This window comes from Archocentrus centrarchus, chromosome 19 (assembly GCF_007364275.1).
Source record: "Archocentrus centrarchus isolate MPI-CPG fArcCen1 chromosome 19, fArcCen1, whole genome shotgun sequence".
In the NCBI taxonomy this organism is placed as follows: domain Eukaryota; kingdom Metazoa; phylum Chordata; class Actinopteri; order Cichliformes; family Cichlidae; genus Archocentrus; species Archocentrus centrarchus.
Window position 1 is genome coordinate 1,270,474 of NC_044364.1, and position 26,834 is coordinate 1,297,307.

General features: G+C 42.3%; 1 protein-coding gene across 3 annotated transcripts in view; it reads right to left on the reverse strand.

Annotated features, from left to right (window-relative positions):
- Window positions 1-26,834, reverse strand: part of dnah9 (dynein, axonemal, heavy chain 9) — a 173,357-nt gene that overhangs the window by 57,360 nt on the left and 89,163 nt on the right. For all 3 annotated transcript variants that reach the window (XM_030754457.1, XM_030754458.1, XM_030754456.1), the window contains 12 exons: window positions 25,402-25,563; window positions 24,375-24,571; window positions 22,033-22,195; window positions 21,713-21,836; window positions 19,672-19,814; window positions 16,783-16,944; window positions 16,295-16,528; window positions 7,029-7,109; window positions 6,386-6,565; window positions 5,613-5,843; window positions 3,627-3,821; window positions 2,409-2,528 (listed from right to left, as the gene is read on the reverse strand). In XM_030754457.1, coding sequence (XP_030610317.1) covers window positions 2,409-2,528; window positions 3,627-3,821; window positions 5,613-5,843; window positions 6,386-6,565; window positions 7,029-7,109; window positions 16,295-16,528; window positions 16,783-16,944; window positions 19,672-19,814; window positions 21,713-21,836; window positions 22,033-22,195; window positions 24,375-24,571; window positions 25,402-25,563 — 1,992 coding nt within the window. The remainder of the gene's footprint in view (window positions 1-2,408; window positions 2,529-3,626; window positions 3,822-5,612; window positions 5,844-6,385; window positions 6,566-7,028; window positions 7,110-16,294; window positions 16,529-16,782; window positions 16,945-19,671; window positions 19,815-21,712; window positions 21,837-22,032; window positions 22,196-24,374; window positions 24,572-25,401; window positions 25,564-26,834) is intronic.

Below are 26,834 nucleotides of genomic sequence, written 5' to 3' on the forward strand. Positions count from 1 at the left end.
TCAGTGTGCACACTGGAGGTTAATGGCGTTAACCTCTATCCTCGCAGTTTTTCCAAATGATACTTGGAGTAAAGTTCCAGCTGATTCTGAGTTCTGTCAACATTGGTGAGAACCTGAACTCTAACCCGAACACATCAGAATAGTTTGGGGTTAGGGTTTTGTTTCGATGAAATTATTCTCCACAGTCTTTGCAATCTGGGAACAAAGAAAATTCCAAAATCCAGAGTTAGGGGTCCCGGTTACCACCTGTGATGACTTAAACACTGACACTGATCTGTGCTGGCTGACAAGGTTTCCTCAAGAGAGACTGCTGATGTGAACCACAATGTTCACAGAGCCTAAGAAGTATAGAAACACACAAAACTGCCACAAATGCATTTCTACAAAACAAGATATTCATCAGTCAACAACAGAGAAGATTAAGGACTGCTCTAATCGGTGTTAATGATGCCTTAGACCCCAACCCTATATTTGGGAGACAGGCCAAGCAGACTTTTGAAAAAGTTTTTAAATGGATAATGCATTATATGAGAATAAATATAAAAAATTAGTTGAAAAAAAGTTTAAAAAATTACTGTCACATATCGTGCATTAAAAAAAAAATAGAATCTGCCAAATTTGCAATCTGTAGATCTCAAATTCAATCAAGAAAACACAGCCGAGCTGAAGCCCGTTTGTAGGCTTTAGTTCATGATCCTGGTCCAGCACTGCTCCTCATCTCTGGGCAGGTCTCACAAGAAGCTTCAGATCTTCAGGCTAATGTTTGTCTATAATTGGGACTTGGATGACCATCAGACTACTGTGTAGGTTCACCCATTGACATGCAATAATGTTCCTACCGTATGATAATATTTTAACTACCTTAACTAAACAAGCAGCCTGACATAAATGTGAACATGAAGTTTTAATGGTGATGACAGACTTTTGAAAACGAGGCTGTCAAGGTACCAGTTTTCCATATCAAATAAAGTAAAACACCTGTGCAGCATCAGTCAAACTTTTATTATTCCACAGTGTAGCAAAACTTTGCAGAAGACTGGATGTAGAGTTATTGGGATAAAGATGTCTGGAGCTGTTTTAGCCTGTAGGTAATTTGTGTCTTCATCACTGAGTAAAGCCTTTGCTCGTAGCAGGTAATCAGGCTCTACATGTTCCCTGGGTCCTGCTTAAGAGTCCATGACAGTACAGTCTGTCCAAATGGACTCTGTGGACCCAATGCAAACAGCCTTATCTGAGCAAGGTGCCCTGCTAGGCCAACACGACCGGGCCCTCCACTCTGTATGAACAGCAGCAGGTAACACATGAATGCCTGGAGCAGATGTTCAATATGATGCAGTCAATTCCTGCTTAGTTGTCATCCATGTCTCCCTCCCAAGCAACTCCACCTCCCCAGGCAGCAATCTTAGTTTCCCCCGCACCCTCAACGTCACCTTTCCCAGAACCCATCACGTCTATGGCAGTGTTTCAGGACGCTACATCTCTCACTCCTAAACCCCTCGGTGGGGAGTTAGGAGTAGGAGCCCCCCCACAGTGACCTGTGTTGGCTGGTATTCTCCACATTCCTCCCCAGGTGACACCTCAGAGCTTTCCTACCTGGTCGGTCGACTAAGGGCTAAAGCACTCACAGGAGCAGAGGCCTTTTTCCTCTCCAGTGCAACTGAAAAAGTAAACACTTCTTTCCTATTTATCTATACAGGCGAGACCACCAGGGGATGTGTCAATCATGCACTATTATTAAAATATGCACAAATACTAATAAATACATTTTAATTTATAACATCAACATTTTGTGTGTACTCCGCAGTAATCCTACATTTTTTCAAAGACCAAGTCCGTATATGCAGCTGACTGATGGTGGGAAAAAACTACAGCATGAAATGTCTGAGTGCTCAGTGATGGTGACGTGGACGGCCACATTTTTGAGGGGGGAAAATAGATTTTTAAAAAACAAATACTAGGTCTGTATGAAAAGTGTCTTAATCTGATAATGCAATCAGCAGAAGCACTGATGCCATATGAGATGGCACAGAAGCTATTTGAGACAGATATGAATGAAGGCTTGAAATCTTTGCGATCTTCTTGGTGTGTGTTGGGCACACAGTCTTTGAAACCCACTGGCCTACACCACAGACAAGACAGACACCTGTAACCCAGGTGACTGGCACCAAAGGTGTGACTAAAAAAAAAATATGACCCAAATAAGACTAAATTGATTAAAACTAGCCTTATCCTAAAGGTTACTAAAAACAGATGCAGGTTTACCAACGAGTAGGCTAAATCAGCATCAGGTACAAAGTGTAGTACTGCAGTCTGCGTGCATCTGTAACTGTAAAGAGAAGTAGGCTGTGACAGGAAACAGAGTGTGGGCTAGCTGAGTCTCTGCAGGACTCCGCGGCCGCTCTCCTCACCAGACGGTTGGCCAGGGAAATGGTGTATGTGGTGGATTCTGCTTCCTGTTGGCACTTGAGCTTGTCCGCGGTGGCTCTCTCAAACTTGGCCGTGAGCTTGGCCAGGTTCTCATTAAGGTGCTGATAGGCCACAAACACACACAGAGAGAAACAGAGGAAAAAAATTGGCACTTGTTAAAATACAGCGTGGTCATAATGAATGCTAAAAGACAGAGATTAAAGAGTCAACGTGTTTCTATGAAAGAAACTTAGGAGTGTGCGAAAAGTTGGGTAAAACTTATCATTAGCCCCACTATGGATTTATTTGGCATATGGAAGCAATTAGCACAAGGACAAACAGGATTAATCGGTGGAGAGGCACACAGGTTCAGTAGATTAGTTTGAGGATTGCTAATTCCCCTTGGCTCCGAAGCCACTCTCCGCTCAAGCGATCTGACTGAGGGCTTGAAAAATGACAGCGAGACGTCACGCTGGATCTTATTAACCGTCGCCGCTCTGCACTCTGCAGGTTTTGATGTAAGCAGCAAAGGCTGCCGCAGTGTACCGAGCCCTGCACTCTGCTGGGGCTCTCTGATGGGCTGAATGTCAAACGCCACTGAGAAACAATTATTTACAGCTGCGTGTATCAATAGGGTTTTTAGGCTGACACATTTGATTTTGCATTAATGAACGGCAAAAGCCTTTAAAAGCACTTATATCAGCTTTGTATTGATGAAATGCTGGTGGTAGATCATTGCTCGAAGAACTTATGTGTCAACTGTCACTCAAGTGCTGGAAAATAATTCAGCGGACTGAACTTTTGCTTCAGCTTATAGCTTCTGGTTGTTTCCATTTTATTTCTGTGGCATCAAATTCTTATTATACTGCATATCTGCAGGTGATGGAGTTGTTGATCCTCGCTGATGTCTCACGAATCTTTTATGGTGAGGTGCTGAGATTTCTGACTTTCACAAGTCATTTTTCAACTCTCAGTCTCTTTTAAGTTTGAATACTTTTGTGTGTGTCGGTGTGTTTGTGTCAAAGAAATGATAAGGCAGAAAACAAGAGCATGCCTTCAAAGAACAGTACTTCATTTCTTTAATAAAATGGTAATGCAGTTTCAAAGAAAATATCCTCTGGATTTTAGATATTGAAATAGTCTTCTTTTGAAACAGATACTTGTCAGGCAGCAAATAAACTTTTCATTTCCTGTAGTCTCAGTTCAGTTCAGTGGCTTACATTGATTTTGCTCTTGATGGCAGCGAGCTTCTCCTGTGCACCAGCCAGCTCTGCGTTGGCCTTGCTCAGAGCCTGGCGCTTGGGCTCCACCTCACAGTAAACCTCATAGAACTTGACAATGTTTAAAACCCAGGAGCACAGCCCTGCTGCCGCATAGGACTTGGATGCCACCAGATCTGGCTGGAACTCTGGATCCTGAAGAAAAAGATAAGCTTGTTGTCACTCACTTTAGAATAATAAAGAGTCCTGCAGCCTACATTAAACCTACGTCCAAAACCAAAGTGCCTTAACCATTTTCAGGCTGTCAAACATTCTGAATATGATTATATAAAATTAATATTCAGTTGTGGGGAAAAGCAGCAGGCTGTCTTTCTGCGTGTTAGTGTCAGGACAGCTGCAGGCTTCAGATACTCTGCTGCTGGTGCAAGCTGAGAGAGAGTGCTAAATGATTTAGCATACTCTTATTAAAGAAGTGGTCGATATCAGCTCATCTGCAAATGAATGTTAACATTAGACTTATCGCATACATTAGCTAGCTTAATGATTCTAACTTGCATGTGAAAAACATCTTAAAAATGTAAAGGTCTGTGATGCTGTGGCACTGACATCATATTATTCAGCAGCACCCGTGTGGTAATGATGGCAGAATGTTCTTAACCCGACTCCAGAGACTGTGAGGACGGACTTTGGCCAATAGATGGAAAACCTGTGGAGCTCTGACTACAGTGACTGACCAGCCTTATGAACTGACCATCAGGGTGCTTGGCTTATTTCCTGTTTCGTGCTGAGGAAACAGTAACTGCTGTTGCAGGTTTTTACAGCAGGTTTTTCAGGGGTTGGAGCTCTGCCAAATCAAAAGAGACGTGTGTCTCAGGCTGGAATCAAACCAGCGGCCTTTCGCTTGCCAATAACTTAACGCTCCTCTCCAAAAGTATTGGGACAGTACAGTACGCTCAGTCTCAGATTTGGGTCCTGCCTGTGCAGACTGGGCATTTATGGTTGGAGGAGTGGGTGAAAACCAAGCAGCTGTGAAGCTGAGAGAAGATGGAAAATCAGTCAGAGCCACTGAACAAACATTAGCCATAACCAGTACAAATGTTTGGAGCGTCCTGAAGAAGAAAGTGGTCACAGGTGAACAGATGTGGAACAGGCAGATGAGGAAAACAGCAGCAGCTGATGACAGAAACACTGTAAGACCCTAAAACAGCTGTTAGTGACATCAGCAACAACCTCCAGAGGGCGGGAGTGAAGCTATCACAATTATCACAATTGTTATCTGGTAAATGTAATACTATGAATATCAATTTACCAACTAGTTAATTATTGCTAAAGAACGGCTGACATTTTATTTGTGTTTATTATATTTCCTTGGCACACTCCTTTAAAGCTATCCTGTGTAATTTGATGAGCAACAGTTGATGTAGATACAGAACATACAGGATACTGTTACATTCTTAATCACATTGTTACAGTGGCCAAACGTAACCAGTGTTAAAAGTTCAATTATTTGGTGCACGGGCAGATTTAAAGTTACATCTATATGTTTGTTTAGATATAGAACATCAGTCAATATTAGACCGTGAACAACTTAGAGCTCTTAGTGCTTATGGTCACAGTTTGAACTATAATTAACTTTTTTTTTTTCTAAGTTACAGAAAATGACTTCAGTTCAACACTTTGAGGGAAATTACAGGGAAATGTGTTCATACGAGATGAACTTGCCTTTGCTGGCTGCACTGACATCCTTCATGTCTGCTCCACTGAACTTCATAATCAGGGCGGCACTTAAATTTGTAATGCTTAATTTACTAGCTGATTTTCTCTTGTTGTCATTTGAATACTTGGCAGCCATAATGTGCCACTGTCATTGTAATCAAGCCTCTACTAAATTTACGACTTATTAGCTGAGCTTGCCATGCAGCAGACATTGCACACTGAGCGGTGTTAGCGATGACTTCAGTGAGTAAGGGCTAATTGAACACTCACCTGCAGGTAAGGCTGAATGGCCTTCAGGCAAGCCTCTGGGATGTTTTCCTTGTTGAAGTTAATCAAAGAGTCCAGGAATGTATCCACTTTGGCCATCATTACCTTTGCAGCCTTCCAGCTGCGATCCTTTGGGACTTTGCCAGCAGGTGCCATCAGGACCATGACTGCTGCTGTGACGTTGGTCACTGCTGCCACCGGAGAGCCGAATGACTTCAGCTCAGTCAAGTTGTTCTGATGTAGGGAAGACAGAAGGAAGGATTAATTAAAAATTAAAGCGGTGACTGAATTGAGTTTGAATAAAAGCACATCTCTGTGGTCTTCTGGGGAGAAAAAAGAGAGAAAATGGAAAGGATTAGAATAAAGACAGAAGAACCTGTGCTGACTTTGAGAAGACAACAGAGAATTCTAATTAGGGCATCTTTAGAGAGCTCTAAGCAGTGATTGAACTGTCTGTTCTGCTTGTTTGAACAGAGAGCACCTTTAAACACAGAGGGTGTTTTTGAATATCCCCCCGGGGTGCTCATAAACCTACGAGGGATGCAAGGATAAAGTAAAATGTCTGCAGAACACAGAGAAGACCTTATTTTGGCAAAGACCTGGCTAAAGCCTGTGATTAAATAATCTTCTATATAGTTCAAGGCCTGTGTGGACATACGTTATTCCACTGAAGCTGAGAAAACGAAATCAAACAAAGAAAAAAGACCATAACCAAACAAGAACAGTATGATGGAGCAAATCGATAAGGCACAGCGAGGGATAAGAGTGTAACTGACCTTATTGAGAGTGTTAAGGGCATCCTGAGCAGCTAGGAGAGCTGGTTCAGCCTTGGCTAAATCCTCTTCACAGTCTCTCTGTTTCCCACTGACTACCACAGCAATGGCAGCCACTTTTTGCTCTTCTTCATCAGCCACTGCCTTCTCCTTGGACACCTTTTCAGTTTCTATTCCAACCTCCTGGGGACAGCGCACAGAATTCATTACCAGGTTAATGGGTAAAGTTCAATCAGTGGCTTAATAACACAACCCCTTTGGGTTTAAAAAAAAAAAAAAATCAAGCAAGAGTTTAAACTGCAAAGAGAAAAATCATAACTGCGAGGTATTTAACACGACTCCCAGAATCAGTAATAGTGAACTTCACGTTCTGGTAAACTGAGAGCAAAGAATGCTGAAACAACATCCCGAATGCTGGCATCCCCCTGATCTGATATTGATCTATTACAGGAGATATAGAAGATGAAAAAGTCAGAGGTTTAAGCCCAACCTTTTCACACTTTGCTGAGCAGTTTCTACACCCAGTACTAGAAATCCATCAGCAGACAGGGAGGCTGCTTCTTTAAGAGAAACTCACTGCAGAAAAAAATATGTCCCAAAACCATCCACATGGCTAAGTTATCACTGGTTTCCTATACGTTCTTGCCTGTATCAGCTTGTCAGCGTCCTCATTCTTCTGCTTGAGTTCCACTTCTTGAGCAGCCAGTTTGGCCTTGAGGTCGTCCACCTGTCAGAAGATGAGACGGAGGAGAGCGGGAGGTCAGGATGATTTGATCTGGATGAATTAGCTCTTCAGCCAGTCGAATCCTTTAACGCGGACGACAATGGAGGAGTCTGTCCAACTGATATGTTGACCAGTCTTTAAACTCATGGCTGAGTTTTCTTCCTTTACAGCTTTTAGTTACTTTTTTGTTTAGCTAATTTACCTACAATATTTTTTTTTTAGATATTTTGAAAAGTATATTTGCTTTTAAAGGGGACAATACTCAGTTTCAACTATTGTTTATTGGCTTTGCACTAATTCATTAATTCCTCAGTTAGCTCCTGTCTCTGTAAGCCCCCCCCTCCGCTTTCCTAATTGCCAAGATACTAACGAACAATTTAATAAAAAAAATATGAACTTAAAAAGTAAGAAAATATCTGTTTGGTTGATTTTTGTTGTAACTTTGTTGCTTCTTGTACCACTGTTTGTTTCTCTTGAAATGAAGCCACACTTGATTTCCTTTGTTTTTCTAATAACCCGTCCTGCAGCTTTGCAAACATGATTAATGATCTGAATTTTGTGCCAAACACATTTACTTTTCAAGATGAACTCTCAATAGACTGCTCTTGTTTTTCTTTTTTTAATGTATTCATTTTTATTATTATTTGCATGTATACACGAGTAATACAGAAAATAAGAGAAAAGAAAAACAAACAAAAACAAAACAAAAAGTAAATCCTGTAGCATTATGAGTGTGAATGTCAGTGTCTTTGTCACAAAGGGCCCCAGACTCTACCCATACCCCCACAGAAGAGGCCAGCCACCGCCACCAGGAGCATCCCAGGCCCAACACCCCAGGACTGCAAAGCAGCACCCACCAAAGCTACTAAAGCAACCTCAACCAAAGCAGCTAAACCCTGTGGATAGAGCAAGAATACCTGAGCAGGCATACAAGACCATATAGCATGCACATACTGTACTTCTTCAGGTGGCACGGTGGCGTTTGTGGTTAGCACTGCTGCCTCACAGCTAGAAGAACAGCGCCGGGTTCGAATCCACCTCGGCCCGGGCCTCTCTGTGTGGAGTTTGTGTGTTCTCCCCGTGTCTGCGTGGGTTTCCTCCCAAAGACTATTACTGGGGTTAGGTTAACTGGTGATTCTAAATTGCCCATATGAATGTGTGTTGTCTGTCTCTCTGTGTCGCCCTGCGACAGGCTGGCGACCTGTACAGGTGTACCCTGCACAGGTCCTATGACAGCTGGGATAGGCTCCAGCCCCCCTGTGACCCTGAACAGGATAAGTTGAAGAGGATGGATGGATGGATGGATGGATGGATGGATGGATGGATGGATGGATGGATGGATGGATGGATGGATGGATGGATGGATACTGTGCAGTGGTTGCGTATGTTTGGGTGTGTGAGGCCCATTTGGAACATCCTTTGTCCTGTATAGTGAATTCTATGGAGAGTTTTTTATGGTGTAAGTTTGGGCTTTTAGTCATTTTGAAGGTGTTTAAACGTATCTGTGTCCAGAAGTTGTGGTTGGGAGGAAGACTGAATCATCAATTTTTAACAATAACATACATTTTGGATAAAAATTAATTTAGGGGTACATAAAATTAGAACTTTTGTTAGGCATGCAGCCATTTCTAAGTTCAGGTGATTGGGATTATTACAGGTGAGTACGAGCACACTGGCACCCAGTACTACAACCTGGCCGTGATTACAAGACTACAGGAAGACTCACTGCTGTCGTTCATCAAGAAACACTTGAAGGATGCAGCACCCTGTGAAAATCTTTTTGCTGAAACACCTCCGACCCACCGACATATGAACAACAACCACAATGAAACCATCAGCCTCATACTGACAAGGTCGCCCTCAGTTATCGATCCATCCAGTTCACCAGGCTTCATGCTAAGACCACACCACAAACATGATAACATCATACCATCTCCAGTCTACATGAGCAAAGGAAAGGAAAAAGTAACGCAAAGATTAATATGAGGGGAACAATGACTTGAGCACAGAGGCGGGTTGCTGACAATAATCTATTTCTGTCTTGTTAAATGGTCTTGCAATCAGTGTGCATATCATTAATACTAATGAATCTGTCATCTAACTCAATCTCTCAAGCGGTTTTTGAAGGACTGATCATTTTGTTTGCTTATCATCTTTGGATCTTTATTATTAATACAATTACTGATTGAGCTCAATGGCAACTTAACAGAAAGCTAAACATCTCAGTTCTTCAAGGTAATAAATATGATTCTGCGGCTTAGGAAAATCTAACAAATAAGCTTCACAAAGGGGCCGAAAACCTTTGCAGATAACATTTTGTGCCCTACAGGATTGTGCCATGGATCGCGCATGTGACCTTTAATCCATTACTGAGAAGAAAATCTTACCCCATCCAAACAGATAAAGCAACAGACAAAAGATGAATGGTGTGCATATCTGGAAACTATAAAAGCTTTAGGACTGGAGCTGCTATCAGCACATGCACACACACACAAATGCATGGACCAAAGATGATCATAAAGAGAAATTAAAGCTGTTATAAACTCCTCATAGCTCCCTGACAACCAGGGCTCTGCATTAGCGTCCGACTCCATCAAAACATCGCACTGGGGAAATAAAATCAGACTGTTTTTCATGCTTGTCTTTCAGCTAATTAACAAACAGAAAATCAGGCCTGAGGGAAGGTGGCCCTTTGGGCTGTCACAATTCTGTGCAAAAGATTCAGTTGAACATTAGGTGAGCACCAAGTGAGCCATCAACGTGATGAATAGGTGGGGTGGGGGGGTGGAAAGGGACAAACTAATTGGTGAAGGATATGGGTGATATTCAATACATCTGAGCTGCTTCAGTGTTTACGTACTGCAGATGGAAATCCAAGTATGAACAACATGTCTCTGAGCCCCCGACTGTCTCTAACAGCCCACTCTCACTCCCTGCTGCTGGAGATGTAAATTAGAACAACCATTTCTTAAGGCGAGATAAAATTTGATACAAAACCAAGAGACTATACCCATTCATCCAAGTGTGTGATGGCTTATGGACTCAAAGCACACATTTAAATTTAACAGGGTTTGGGATTTCAGTGTTTGGCTTGCATTGCCGTGTGGACAAAGTATAGCTTCATTCATGCAACAAAGAGGCATCTGGCTGTTTGTGCGTTTAGGGGAAGGGGGGTGTCTAATGTGTCCAGTTATTATTCATTTAAGAGAAACCCCTCCCTTTTCTTTTTCCCAGTGCAAATAGCTGTCAGGAGTCAGCTGCTTTTGGTAGGAGCTTAGTTTAGAGTGATTACATGAAACACCTCCACACTGAACTCAACAGGAGACTAACTGCAAAGACGTACTTACTGCTGCAGCTAGGATTAGTCATACGACTTATTTTCATACTGTTATTATTACTACATGGGCCACTACTTGTCTAACTATACTACTACTTGTACTACTACTGGTCTTATGCTGCAGACTACAAATTACTTTGCACGGCCACTGTATCCGAATATTGATTAAATGCTTCCTGTGTCTTGTCCAAGCAGCCAATCAGCAATCAAGGCCTGAAAAATGAAGCCAGTTCTTGTGTGACATTAACTGCAGTTCCTCTAATGACCACTTGAGGCTGGCTCCAAAAGCCTGTCAATCCCCACAGAGTCTGTTGTTGAAATGTCCAAATTAACAGCATTATAAATCAGGTGTTACTCTTCATAACAACTTTACGATAGATTCATTTTTGTAATTTTGACTTTATTACAGCTTAAAGTTTGGGGTGTGGCCACTTTGATTGACAGGTTCCCACATGGCAGCTGTAGCAGACAGCTGTTCCATGAATCTGAGTGAACAGCTGGAAGATGAATGAAATTATCTGAAATATAATATGACTGCCTATATGGCTATTATACTGCCTCTGCTGTTTTAGCCTTGGAACAGACTGTAGCATTATATATGACATATAGTTACTTAGCATTAATTTGCTAATATGTCTTGTACAGTCTATGGATGCAGCTTGCTTCACGTCTGCCTTTAAAAAACAGCATGCCAGTGTCTAGAATGCTTTAAAATATGGAGTCCAGAAACCATCCATCCATCCATCATCTTCAAATCATCTTTTGCAGAGTTGCGGGGAGAGGCAGGGTACACCCTGTACAGGTAACCATTCACACTCACATTCACACCTATGGGCAGTCTAGAATCACCAGTTAGCCTAACCCCAGTAACTGCATGTTTTTGGACTGTGGGAGGAAACCGGAGGGAACCCACGCAGACATGGGGAGAACATGCAAACTCCACACAGAAAGGTCTCAGCTAGATGGTGGATTAGAACCTTCTGGCTGTGAGACAACAGTGCTAACCACCCACCACCATGCTGCCCCGATCACAGCATAACCTGCATGATGTTATCAGGATTGAGGTGCCAGGGGTAGTGTCTGAAATCATTCACTCATTTATGACTCCCTTCACCCTATATAGAGGTTTGATGTAAAGGACACACATGGTGAACCCACCAGCATACTATTAAAAAAATATGGAATATTGGACACTACTCAGGTCATCTTCTCATTGCTATTAATTACATCAATGCTTTCACACAGTTAAAATGTAACAGATTAAAATAAATAACTACTGGTGAGCCTTTTTTAATAAAAAGACAAATTTACTGTGTCTTCTCAAATAAATACAAACACTTTATGGATATTAAGCTCTCCTCTCTTTCCTCTTGCTCATCTGTCTTTATTACTTCAGGGCAATTCATGATTTAACACAATGGCTGTGAGTATTAGTACTTTTCCTGAGGCAACGTGTGATACTTTGAGTGCACTCTATAGAATCTAGTAATACTCACTATACAATTGGACAGTGCTACAAAAAGGGAAACACAAACAAAGGCTTACAAGGTGATGTGTGAACAACTACTGGGTGTCGTGTATACGAACGCTCTGCTCTCTTATTGACCAGCTTCACAGAACATTCAGAGGTAAATGTTTCATACAGTGCTGAACAAAACCAGAACAATAAAGTCTAGTCTTTAGTGTGCTTCAGCAAAACCTATTACAGCTGCTATATAATCAACTGCTACACATTCTGATACCATCATAACTGGACTACATGTATTAATGCTATTTATATTACAACTAGTAGTACATCTACTATACAGTATTACCTCTTCTGTTAGTACCACAACACACAAATATATCACTATGCAAAGTAAAGCAGCCAAAGGTAGAAATCCACCTCCATAAAACTGAAGAGGAGCATACTGTATACACACACACACACACACACACACACACACACACACACACACACACACACACACACACACACACACACCTCTTGCTTGAACCCTTCCGGTCGTTGTTTATCATGACCGCAGCAGTCCCTGGTGAGCCACGGCTTCTCTTGCACAGAATGTTAAATAACAGTACTTATAACAGTGCAGCCATCAGTATGGATGCACTAACAAACACAGGGTGCATTAATGGTGGCTTGCTGCTGTAAAGGGTGTGCTCTCTAATTAGAAGGCTCCTCAATTATTATACAACCCCTATATATACTTTATCTGTGTGTGTGTGTGTGTGTGTGTGTGTGTGTGTGTGTGTGTGTGTGTGTGTGTGTGTGTGTGTGTGTGTGTATGCTGTCTATTCCTACAGTAAATGGGAGATGGGAAACAACACTTAGCCGCTCTGTGGCTTTCAACACTGACGTCACTTTTATGTATGGGGTGTTTATGTATGTGTGATCTTGTGCGGGTGGAAATGTGTGGGCCTGTTTATGCAAAGCAGTAGAGATGCATGGTATGTAAGGGTGAAACTGTGTACGTGTGTGTGTGTGTGTGTGTGTGTGTGTGTGTGTGTGTAAGGCTTTGCATTCACTCAACAAGTGTAGTAGACCCACTATAATTAGGGCTGCTTCACATGCAGACTTTGTGTTGCATTATTCATATACCGCAGCTCTCTACTGCAAAGGCGTGAAGATGGAAAACATTTGAACAAATGGATCCAGGTGTATATAGTAAAGAGGGAAACATTAAATGATTCAGATAAATATTTCATATAACAAATGAAAAACAAAAAATTAGCCAGGGACTTGCCTGCTCTACATGCAGCTTAGTAAGGTTAACTGGCTGTGTATGGCATACCCAACATATGGCCACAGCAGCAGTGAACCTAAATCTACTGCTGTTACTTATACAACCTAACTACGACTATCAGTGGTGGTGCAGTGGTTAGCACTGTTGTCTCACGGCTAGAAGGTCTGGGTTTGAATCCACCATCTAGCCGAGGCCTCTGTGTGGGTCTGCGTGGGTTTCCTCCCACAGTCCAAAGACAGGCAGTCACTGAGGTTAAACTGGTGATTCTAAAATGCCCGTAGGTGTGAATGTGGGTGTGGATGGTTGTCTGTAATTGAGGGGCCTCTCGCCCTGTGACAGCTGGGTTAGGCTGCCTTTACTCTTGCCACTTCTACTAATATACTATATTACTAATATACTACTTCTACTGGTGCCACTAAATCATCATATAATGTGATTACTAACATTACTTCTTCATCTGTTGCTGCTAACATTGTAAATGCTACTACCTCTGTGCCACATGCCAGTTAATGAAGTCTCATTGTGAAGCCTTAAACTTAACACTGTCCCTCTCACAATCTTAGCTTTTTGCAACCTAGATGCCAAGAACATGGAGTGGGTCTGAGTGTGAAACTGAGGACAGGTTTATGAGCTCAGTCACTAGTTTCAAGTCCTATTGAGGTCACAGAGGAAAAGATTCGAGAGCCATTTTCCCCTCTGTACTGCAGGACTACAAGTCCTTTCCTCACAGGAACACCAATATACCAAAAGTATAAAATGTAAACTCTGGAGCTTGAAAAAGGCGACTGGACTTCTTTTTGTTTCTTGAAGACGTTTCACCTCTCATCCGAAAGGCTTCTTCAGTTCTCAACCAAATGGTGGAGAGACCCAGGTATTTAAACCCCAGTGACCTCAATAGGCCACAGGAAACAATGGAGCGGAGTCCTAAATTGGTTTCAACTGAAACCACTGATTAAATATGACCCACGCCCCCTTCACACCTGGGCACATGTGTTCAAGCACATGATCAATAGAGGGTCATAACCACCTCCATGGGACTACGCCCACAGGGGGTTTAAATACCTGGGTCTCTCCACCATTTGGTTGAGAACTGAAGAAGCCTTTCGGATGAGAGGTGAAACGTCTTCAAGAAACAAAAAGAAGTCCAGTCGCCTTTTTCAAGCTCCAGAGACTACTATGACCTGGATAACTGAGAATCTACACAGACATATAAAATGTAAACATGTCAGATTATAGCAAAACTGCTTATTTACATCTGTAGTCCCAAGGCCAGTTTGGGTAAACCTTTATAATACACGAAGACATAAAGTATAAGTACAATACAAAAACAAACAAAGACAAAGCTGTGGTGCTCCCTTGTGGCAAAGGAGCAGGTGAAAGTAGCTTTTCAAAAAAAAAAAAAAGAATATTTAAACTGATTAAACTGACAAAACCCTGAAAAAAATGGCCCAAAATTATTTTAAAAATTCTCTCTGAAGCTTGTAGCACAGTTTATTCATAAGACATGTTTGTACCTCGACCCCTGACTCTTGTGTCATGCTCTCTGATATGTCTGAGAGCTTCTTCTTCATGGCTCCTAAAGGTCAAATGTCATTGGCCATTGTAAAAGATCAGGCTAGAAATAATATTTCTACAACAGCACAGACACAGTCACTACCTGCCATTATCATTATATAATGGAAGAAAAAATTACTGTAATAAAATTTCTATAATAAGAATTTAAAAAATAATTAAGATAAAATATGAAAAAAGCATTTAGAGGCAGAAAAATGTTAAATGCTAAAAAAAACCCACCACGCATAAAAGGGAATTTTTAGTAGTTAACATACAGTCTGGAGGTAACTGTATTATTCAAACAAAATGTGTATTAGTCAGTCAGGACAGTTCATTTTTAGAGACTTTCTGCAGACTGAATACTAAATTGTAACAAGAAGAAATGCAGGATAAAAGAAAAAAACCAGGACCAGAGCAGCTAAAAGGATAACCCCGCAAAGCCCTGCTGAGCAGCACAGAGTTGACTGATGAAATCTGGTGCCTTGTTATGTAAAGTCTTCTATACAATTAAAGATATTTTGACATGGATTCTCAAAGAAATTCACAGGTGCAAAGAACCTATGATGATAGAGTCACTGTCAGTATCAGGATGCACGAGCCTGAGCTGCAGCTTAGGGATGACCCACGAAATATTACAACAAAATATTATAAATGTATCTATCTATGGTAAATGGACTAGTTCTTAAAGTGCTTTTCTACTCTACCTGAGCACTCAAAGAGCTTTATACCTCACATTTGCATTCACCCATTCACAACAGCACTTTTTTTCTGCATCTAAGTGCTTTCTAGCATTCACACTCCGATGAGCAACTCAGGGTTCAATATGTTGCCCAAGGATACTTTGGTATGCAGACCGGAGCAGGCAGGAATCGAACCACCACCTTCTGATTAATAGATGACAGCCCGCCCGCCCCACATCTGCTCTTTCTTGAGCTCATTCCTTCAGATGTTGCTGTCCGCTGGGGTTGCCACGTCTATCCTAACTGTGGTCTTCTGCTCCTCATCAACCACCACTATGTCTGCTTTGTGTCTGGAACTTGAAGTTTCACAGGAGCTTAGTCCTGTTGCTCTCAACCACCTTCGGTGGTGTCTCCCATCAGGAGTTGGGGACTTCTAATCCAGATGGGGCACAGAAATTCCTGTACACTATCCTGCACACCAAAGAGCTCCTGGGAAATTTTAATCCATCAACGTTAAAACAGTGACGTTTCGGGCTGAAGTGCCCTTCTTCAGACTTAACAAGGTAATGCTACACACCTGTTTAAATAACCGCTTGTCACCAAAATGTTGAGTGACAGGTGCCCTTCAATGTCCAAGAAAAAGATAGGACAAAGAGAACACTAGCAATCATGGATATATCATGATACCAGTTTATGTGAGAGTTTATGTCATACTGACTAATTTCACTGCTGAAACGTGTTGTATAAAGTGCTTTGAATGCTCAGCTAGAGTAGAAAAGCACTATATGAGAACTAGTCCATTTACCATTTCACACAATGACGGTCAAACATCCAAAAGGTGCACACTGACCAAAGCACACTGCAGACGCGTACCTGAGCAGAGGTGCTGCTGAGCTTCTGCAGGCCGTTCTCCAGCCGCTCCATCTTGGTGGTGAGTTCTTTGCTCTTCTGGCCCAGCAGACTGTGATACAGCTTGATCTGCTCCAGGAAAGACTTGGGCGTGGTGTAGTTGTAGCGCCGCTCGTTGGCCAGGTACTCCTTCGACATTTGATTGACACTCGTGTGGACATAAGCCATGAATTTGCTGACTGACTCCTTCACTTGGGGCTGTGGGAATTTAAAAGTCATAGAACTGGTTGGTTCACAGTAAAAGCAGATGACTGGGCACATTTAGATACAGAGTAATATTTCTTGAGGCTCAGACTTGGAATTAAATTTTGGGGCCCTCTGGTCTACTCTTAAAATTAATATCACATTCACTGTGTCACGGTGTCTGATATTTGAAATTATATTTTCAGACTGTGAACATCATTTCTGTGAGTGGCTTCACCTCACTATGTTAGGTTATGAACTGTTCTCACTTTGATATTCTCCACCTCCTGCAGGAACCTGAAGCTGACTGACTCCATAGCCTCCTGTGGCCACTCGTGGAACCAGTCGATCGCTGTGCAGTTGACCACTGCTGGGAACTTCCTGCTGCGAACCCTCAGCTTACTGCCGACTGGAGAAAAACACAAAGCCACCTGCAATACACACACACACACACACACACACGCACACACGCACGCACACACACACACGCACGCACTGAGGTCAAACAGAATTGAGTGTCAAGTCAGATACAACTGATCATATTCATTTCTCTCTCCCTTTGATTGGAGACACAATCAGACTGAGAAAAGAAAGACGGGGTCCTTCTGCTCAGATTTATCCTTCTTCATGGTCAAGACCAGGAATGGAGCACCGTGAATTAATTATCTGCAGCTCCATCATTAAGCAAACAAAGCCACCAGCAAGCATTTGAATTAAAGGAGTGTGCTGAGCTGCGGGCTGCAGACTTCAGACTGATTTTCACCGTTGGAGACGAACAGCTGGCTTGTTGAGAAGCTCAGCCAGATGTTCAATACATTAGAGTGAAGGAACAAACATAAAGGAGGCACACCCAAAGACACTTCTGATTATAGTGAACTCTGGAGAAAGACAAGACAGCACATCTACCTCACATTCATTCTGAGGTTTTATTTACAGACAGAAGATTAATGTAAAAGATGTCATAATGTTACTAAACTACTTTAACTCACATCTCAGGCAGTTTTTATCCGAACCAGTTCTTCCCAGTGACTTGGAGGCCGTATCTACCATGCTGGGCAGGACTAACAGTGAGCCTTGTGGCCTGTTTCTGTCTCCTCTCGTTTTCTTTTCCCCCACTTATTAAGTTTTCATTGGTTATTTTATCATGGAAAATTTATTTCACTTAACAATTATAACATCAACTGATGTTATCATTTTATTTTTTTCAAGAGCAGACTGAACATGGTTGTTCCCCATCCCACTGAACAGCACTTTTCATTTTTTTATATGTAAAAAATGTTTTGAATCATGTATAATTTTCTTTCCACTTCACAATTGTAACCACTTTGTGTTGGTCTTTCACACTAAATTCCAGTGAAATATATTTATGTTTGTGGTTGTAATGTAACAAAATATGGAAAAGTTCAAGGGCTATGAATACTTTTGCAAGCCACTGTATGTAACCAATGCCTCTTTTTCATCAGGCCGGCCGACAAATCACAGCAGACTAACCTTTCATCTCAGCTGAAGTGTTTCAGAGCAAAAGTATGCATCTGCATCCTGCAGAACGACCGCATGACCACGAGGCGCAACAAGACACACCTACTGGATATCGACTGCACACTTAAAATCACACTTGCTGAAAGGTGATATGCATCCATGTCGGCTGTGAGGTTCTGGGTTCACATGAGACTCAAATGCCTCCTGCTATGAGTTACATCCCAATACATTCCACCCGCCTTGCAGACCACAGAGAGGGTGAAAAGAGGAGCTGAATCAATGAACACTACATGAAAAATAATATTACTGCTGACCCAAAAAAACAAGATTATGAGCATAATATTGGCTCTTTTTGGCTAAAGGAGTGTTATATTCTGCAGCGCAGTGAGACCCTACTGTGGTAACGTCCACCAGGAGCACTCTTGAGATTTGCTTTTGTTTCTATTAATGTATTTAATTACAAATTCATGTGTATGTATAAATGTCTATATAGACTGATAAATCACCTCTGGAGTCTGTAAGGCAGGAGCGGGAACGTTGTGATTTTATTCCATAAATAAAATACACTATTCAAGAAACAATTGCTGCCGTGAACATTTATCATGTATGTAGTGTTGCAGTGTGAACTGGTTTGTGAACAGCAGGCTGCTGATGCTCTCAGTCTGAAGCGTTTCAGTGGATTTTTAACCTCGAAATGCACAATTAGGATGGACGTTTCACTATTTTCTAATATCTCATAGACTAAAACACCATTATAACTGACCAAGCATGACTAGCACCATATGTTTCAGCACCTCACTAAATAATGCGCTTCCAGACAATACAGAGCCTGTATCTCTGGATGCAGTGATAACATGCTGTTACTCCCTTTCCTATATTATCCCCCCTCATACCACACCTGGAGCCTGGAACCACTGATCTAAGAGCACTTGTATCCGTATGCTGTCAGGGTTTGTCCCAGAGACTCAGCCTTAGCAAATGTCATACAAACACTATGAAGGAGATTAGGTAATTTTTGGGGGGGTGGTGGGGTGGGGGCGTTCCATTCAGACAATTCTGAGACACAGAACTGCATAATTAGAAATTCACTCTTTATATGCCTCTGCCCTTGGGATTACCTTCTTTATTTATCCACTCGCCAGCCCAGGGAGTTTTGAGCTGTGAGCGAGACAGAAGTGGAGGATGATGTGGGTGGTGGTGGTGGTGGTGCATGCTTGTAATAATGACAGAATAAGCAAGGCTCTGGAATCTTTCCCTCTCCAGGGGGAACAAAGCGGCTACGCGATGGTGAAATTATCTGCAGCTAAACGCCGGCTTTTCCGCTCATGTCGGTGATTTATAACAACATCCAACACCTCCCGATGTGTTCAAGTTCATCTGAAAATGTCAGCAAAGAAAATTGTCTGGGACGAGGCTTCGCCCTAAAGCCAGATGTTTATCCAAGTATGAGGGGTTTCTTATTTCGGAATAGTAAATTAGAGTGTGAGGCGGCAGGTTGCTGCTATATTAAGAGGCGATGGAGATAAAATGCAGAGGCAGTTCTGTTAGAAAGATTAAAGGCGAACTACCCCCATGAAGAAAGGCCCTGCGAGCAGCTTGATAACAACAAGTAAATTTCTAAATAACAAAGAGCACACAGCTTTCTCTCCTGTACTTATACAACTATCTGACTGCTTCACCTTGAGCTGTCGGCGAACTCGACTGATGAAGAACTTCCAGCAGTTTTCTCTCGTATCAATCAATCCCGTGGCACGAACCTCTGGCCTCATGCTGCCAATGATGCTCTCCGTCTCATCATCTGGGAACAGGTCAGGAATCTCTCCTGAAATGAATAAAATAATTCACACTACTCTCAGGAGACCACCAAGTGTGCAGGCAGCACTGATTGTGTGTGTGTGTGTGTGTGTACGGGCTAAACTTACGCAAGAACTCTGAAGAAGTTTCTTATCTTGTTAGGATCTGAGCTGACACTGAGCAACAGCACTCTTATATCGAATCAAGGTGTGTTAATGGAGGTGGTGGCAGCAGGAGTTCAAACAGAGGACTTATGCTAATGCAGAGCGCTGCTTTAAGTCAGCCTCACAGGAGCGAAGATGAGCAGAGCACGGGATGCATATAGCAATGTATAAAGTACTTAAAAAAGTGATACATGCTCTGATGCCTTGGCTTAAGTGCTCTTTGTGTCCAATTAGTTTCCGTTTGCTCATTTTAGCTTGTTTTTATTTGGCAACGAGAGCCGGTAACAATGCTTTTTTATGAGGATCAAAGACGTGCTTCAGACGACTACAACTTCCCAGTCCCTAATAACGCCAATCATATTCTGAAAGGTTAGCTGAAATGATGCTCAGCAAGCCTATCACCAGGTGCCCTTCCCTTCAGGCAGAAGAACACTGCAGTGGAAATGATATCAAAAGAACAGATCCACAGTAAACCTCCCTCTTGATTTCTGAGTGTTGTGTTGTTGAATCTTCTTGCTACACAATGGCTTAAATGTGGAGTTAACTTCAATACCAAACGGCAGCCACTTTAGCTACTGTATGTGAGCTATACAAGTGACAACAGAGATAATGGTGAATCATCTCCGTTCCCATTACTGCTGCTTTGAAGAGATCGTTATTAAGTAACCAGCTGAGAGCAGATGAAAGGGAAAATCCTGAGGGACTGTGACAACCTACAACACGCAGGGCGTGTTTCTGACAGGGTAGGACTCACGCATGTTTACTGGCTGCTGATGGCTTCATCACATCACACTCTCCCATTATTACAGCTGTCACAGCTGAAAATTTAATTATGCTTTCCCACATTTTTCCACTTATTCCAAGTTCACACAAACAGTGACACCCACTAGTATTCAACACCAAGGAGAAGTGGCCAGTTAGATACATACTGAGAACACACTCTCCCACCTCCAAGATAAAAATGATTCACTGGCTGCAGGATTCCTTAGATTCCTGAACAGTTCAACCTTAGCAGGTGAGCAGTGACACTTCACCAATCCTGAAATGTTCCAGATAAAATGTGCTGTTTAACACATTAACTCTATTTCAGGCTGCTGTATTTTGCTGTAATTTTGTCCAAAAGTGTCTGTGTTACCTCACCACCTGGTTTACTGCGTCTGCAGCTACACATAATCCATTTTCTCTCTGCCACGAGGGGCAGAAAGGGCTGTGTGCACTTACTGTGTCCTTACCATAGGTTTTACACACTGCAGCTTCACGCTGCCATGAACCAAAGAATACCAAATAAAGGGAGTCACGATAACCATATATTGATAACTAATATTTAAAAATTAAATCTCAATATTGTGTAAATATTGTGTCATAATGCACATCCAGCAACATTCTAACTGTGTAGTTGTTCTCTGTTCTTTTCAGGCGGGCAGCAGTGTTTCACTAAATAATGTATTTACATCTGTTGGCATATGCCTTAAATATCCTACTATTTAAAGTGATACTCATTAAAATACTGCAGCTAACATTAGCACAGATCTCTTTGCAGTGACTTTATATTAATCATTTCCATTCATTATATTATTAAAATGTCACGTATAAATCTGGCTGTGAGTGTCAGCCTGCCCGGCAGTTCTTCACTGTGATGTGTTGGTAGCAGATGAGTAATGCTGCTCAGAGTGGCACCACAGTGATGTGTCGCTGCGGCCAAACAAAAGCATTTCTCTCTTGCTAAACATGACATGCAGTAATTAGTGAAACCTGCTGTTACCCGATGCCAACAGATCGTTGACCAGAACGAGGAACTTCTCGTCTGCCACTTGGGCATCAGTCATCAGGAACACGGTGCCAATATTCTTCACGCCAGCTTTGATGTAGAGGGATGCCAGGTCACTCTGGAAAACAGGGAGAGAGAGTTGGAGTGGGAAAAGCGGCACACATACTGGCAGATTTGTTATTTAGCAGCCTGATACATGCCTGAGACCTCTGAGTTTATATACTGTAAGGATCATGTCTGGAAGAGGTGTTGTGCACATAAGAAGCTTTGTTAGACTTTCTATGAAACATGTTTTTCATGAATCCTGTTCAAACCTTCAGGTCGGTGATACTGTAGCCTTTCCTCAAGGTGATCTGGAAGACCTCCAGATTGGAGATGAAGGCAGCCAGCCGGGTCAAACTCTGCTTGCCGCTGCCGCCCACTCCGACCAGCAGCACATTACCCCGTGGAGACTCCAGGATTCGGTTTATCCGGCAGCTTCGTGTGGAGGAGCAGATAGCCAGGGGAGGGAGAGATGTGAGGGAGGAATGAATGGAAGGGTGAGACAAAAGGTAAGGGAGGGAGAGCCGGATAAAAATGCCTGACTCATACAACAAACAGCAAGAGATGGAAGAAAAAAAAAAAGAAGCAGGTTTCTGTTTTGCTCTCTCTGTTCTAATACTGACTGTCACCACATCCACTCCGAACTGTTACACTGAGATGGACCACAGTGAAATGGATCAAACATTACACCCAACTGTACCGTGCTCCTGAGAGTCTTTAGCCCTTCAATAAAAACGATGAGTGCTCCTCTTGTTAATGAAATCATTTCATTATCATTTTTGTTGCTACATGTGTGCCAAAAGGAATTCACCAGCAGTCGGCCTGGTAAATTTCATCTTTTATTCAGGAAATCAAAGTTCAGCTGCTTTCTGTTCTTACAATTCTCCTTATGAGTCAGCAGTTTTCACTGCTGACTCATCAACATTAGAAAATCTCAGAAACATCTTGTGCTTTAAGTGAACTCAGCTGACATTTCAACAGAGCTTTTTTACACTTCAAACTGTGTTTTAGACGCTTTTATTTCACTGTGTCGACTGGCACTTTGGACATTTTGGCTAACAGTTAACTGCTTTAAGCTCTTATTCACAAACAGTACGACTTCATCGAACATTTCGACTCAAATATATTTTTTATCTTTGTCACTTCAACTGCTGTCAGCATCAGTCCTGGGCAGACTTCACACTGCAGCTGTTTTCACACCTGACTTTTCTGGCAGGTAAGAAGATTTCGGTGCTTTGACGGTTTAAACACAGCTAAGTGCTTCAATCTGAACATGAATGAATCTCTTACTCCTCAATTAGCAGCTCAAATGCTTTTTTATTGCTTTCAGTTTAGCTGCTCTCACTGCTTTGGCAGTTGTTTCCATGGTTCAATCATCAAGTGGCTTTTTTCATATTCAGGTGAAAGTTTGACTGCTTACAGCTCTTACTTTTTAAATGTGAACTCAGCTGTTTTCAGCGATGGTACACAAACTGCTGACTCTACTTCCTGCAGGGTTTAACTGAGAATTTCCATCCTTTGAACAATCATACTTGGACTAATTTCATCTACTTTCAGCTACCACCTACGATCCAATCAGAGCGTCCAACCTGATGTGAGCGTGTCAGCCCTACGCTTACAGTTCCAGTGAATATCCACATTTCACATGCAAAGCACAGACATTATATCACAGTTAAACATTTACAGCAACTAAAGCCATAAATGTCAGTGTAAGTGAGCACATGTGGCTTTATTTTCATTATTAAATGATGAGAAACTGCTGCTGGATCTGTCTGCCACATGATCACGTTTTAGAAAAAGTCTGCGCTGACTGTCAGATATTAAATAGATAAAAGGGCTGACCTTTGCAAAGTAATGAGAGGATCGAGTAAGCAGGCAGAACTTGTTTCAGAAAGCACTCGCACACAGTCTCCAACCAGTCACCACCTGCTTTACTAGAAACCTGTCCACAGCAGTTCAATATTTTTAGAGGTCATTCAATATTGCACCAGTATTGTTGTTCACACATGTTGTTGCATATCCCCCGAAAACCAGTAAAGTGTAATTGTGCTAATTTGCCCACTACAACCTCGTCAATGATGACAAATGCACTTCTTACTTTAATTGTGTGTGGTTGGTATACTTGGCTGGAAAGCAGTAAAGTTTCACTCAGTTCAGGCTTGTTTCCTTAACAAGGTGATATAGGAACCATTTTTATTCTGTCTGAGATAAAGAATTATTAGGCTACATGTCGGTGCAGACAGTTTGGGGTATTTCTGGGAACACAAAATGCTGACCATGATCCGAGTGTGATTTTAAATCTGGTGTGTTCGGCTTTTTGTGGTATTTGTTGACAGAAAATCACTGAGATCAAGTTTTTCTGAATATTACAGCCAAAACACATTTTCAGACTGAACATCTCCTCTGCATTAAACAGTCATGATAAATGCTATTTGATTTTGTTTTTCCAGATTTCCACACTTCTATGTTTGACAGTCTCTAAAATGGAACTGCTAATCCTAAAATATCTGGGAAGCCAGCTGATTTCCTTGATAGACCATAAAGAAACTGACAAGATATTTTTTCTTTACTCCATCTGTACTCCCCCTCCCCGGGGGTTCAGACTTCTACTCACATGTGAGCCATGGCATCCTCAAACAGCACGAGGTTTAGGGTGGCGTTGACCTCATTGTAGCTTTCCAGCACCTCCAGCAGAGTTTTACTGAGGCTGCTCCAGGACTCTACAGCCATGTACCTGGCCTCCCCCAGCCCACGGGCGAAGTGGCAGTACAGGTTCATCTCTCTGGTCTGCTCCAGAGTCTCCTCCATGTCCTCAGAAGGCACACACACGCATTTCAGCGGTAAACATACAGACCCACACACTGCCGCTGTCAGCATAACATTACGGTTAAAGCTTAAACAGACTGGACAGGGACACAGCTGAATATCACAGCTGCGCAGAGGGTGACCCAGTTCATTTTCACCCTGGCAAGTGTTAGCCCCGAACATTTCACTGGAGAGAGTCTGCATGTCTCTGGTTTCTTCTGAAAACAAATCGCTGCAGAAGGTGTGATGAATGAAGTTTTCTTCTTCTTTTTTTTTGCAAGTTCACATATTTATTAGGTTCCAGTGAAATATCGAGTGTACTTTCTGACACTACAAAACTCTCTAAACATTTTCTTGTTTGCATGTTAAAAAAAAAAAAAGCAGCAGTGAAACATGCTACATATTGCTCTGTGGTGCAGGGACAAAAAGTTTACCTTAGCTGCAAGCTGTGAATGCTATACATGAGCAGAGTTATTCTCTCCCTTCTCCTTATGTGTGTGTGTACACATACACTTGTCAGGTCCTTCATTGTGGGATGACTAGTGTGCATGTGATAGAGCCGGGGAGTGCAGTGAGGGAGCAGTGGACAGAAAACCATTAAAATGTTTTCCAATTTGCCAGGCTGACAGCACAGACCTGACAGCCAGACCCCCATACCACACTGATTAATATGCTCCCCCAACATTCCCTTTTCTCCTCTCCTCGCTGTGTTGGCCACTGAAGTCCGGGTCCAGACACAGAGTAGGCAACCTAATGATTTCTCCCCCTCCCTCCCTCCCCCCATCCTCCATCCCCCCTCTCTCGTCTTCCTCTGCTGAACTTTGTAAAACTCTTACCTCATAGAACTTCTTTACAGTGTCTGCCTGCAGCTTATCAAAAAGCTGGAAGTCCTGCTCCTCCACCAGCTTGTCTCTGTAGACCCGGTGGGACTCGTGCAGGTAGATTTTTAGGAGGTCTACGGGGGCTTTCAGACACTCGCTGGTACAAAAGAGAACGCCCTGAGCAGAGAAAGGAGGCATGAAGGTTTGGATTTTCATTCCATTTATTCCACAACAAAGAGGGAATTACAGCACAGTCACTGCAGGCAAATCAATGGATATCGAGTGGACAAGCTGTTAGTAGGTGTGACAGATAAAACTAAAAAATATGGTATCACTTTTCTTTCAGCATGTAGTCTCACAGGTATTGCTGCATGTGGAGATGAAAGAGTTCGGAAAACAAATCAGGGAATGACTCATGTGACTGTTGTGTTTCCAAACAGTGTTTATTTAAACACACATTTTATATTCTAACCGATATTTTAATTAATCTGCTGTTAGACTACATGATTATGCAGTAATTTATTATTACTTTTTATATGCACTAATTTAATATCACACCATATCTGACTCCATCAGTTTTATATGTGTTACATCACTGGACTGCTTCTACTGTCTCCACTGTCAGGTTTCTATACAAGCACATCTCAAGGAACAGAGGAAGGCTCCCAAACAGACATTAACTGTATAATAAAATGTCGGTACTTTTTCAACCATAGTGGTACTAACTGAACTATAATTACTGCCTCTGACTTGTGTGCCATTGCAAGTCTCTTGCTCTGGCTGCGAGTACGAAGCCCTACCTGCCTACTCAAGTCTTCTGTTAAAGAGGGGAATCTAATCACAAGAAAGTTAGCTTAAAGGGAGAACGCTTAAGCAGCTTGTTTCAGAGGTGATAAACTGAGGGGCTGCACGGCGGCCCATTATAACAGTGAATCATGCAAAGCTACGCTGGGTCCAAGAATAGAAACATTGAGGAAATAGAAATGAGCAGAACAGGTACTGCAACAATCTGTTATTAAGACAACTAAAAATATTAAGCCTGTGGTGGTGTGAGGGCTGAACTCTGGATATCATCGAGACTCATCACCTCAGATTGGCCAGAAGCAGTAATCACACTCAACAATACTGCATCTATAAAACAGCATGTTTGAACATAAATGTGTTTTTGTGTTTGTTTCATACTCTGAATTAAAACAAAAACATCATAATGAGCAGACGAGTGTTTACTGGATGATTGATGATTAATGCATCTCTAGAGGAGGCCAGTATGATGTGACGGCTTTCCCACGGGGACACCGACGATGAAGTCGGGCGGATCTCGTCACAGTCTCCGTGCATCACATAACAGGTGCCGTACAGGACGAGAACAGGCTGGAGAGGCACCCAGGCACCGCTTGCTCCCCTCTGCACACTGTTACCCAGGAGGCAGAGGCAGAGGCAAGCAGATG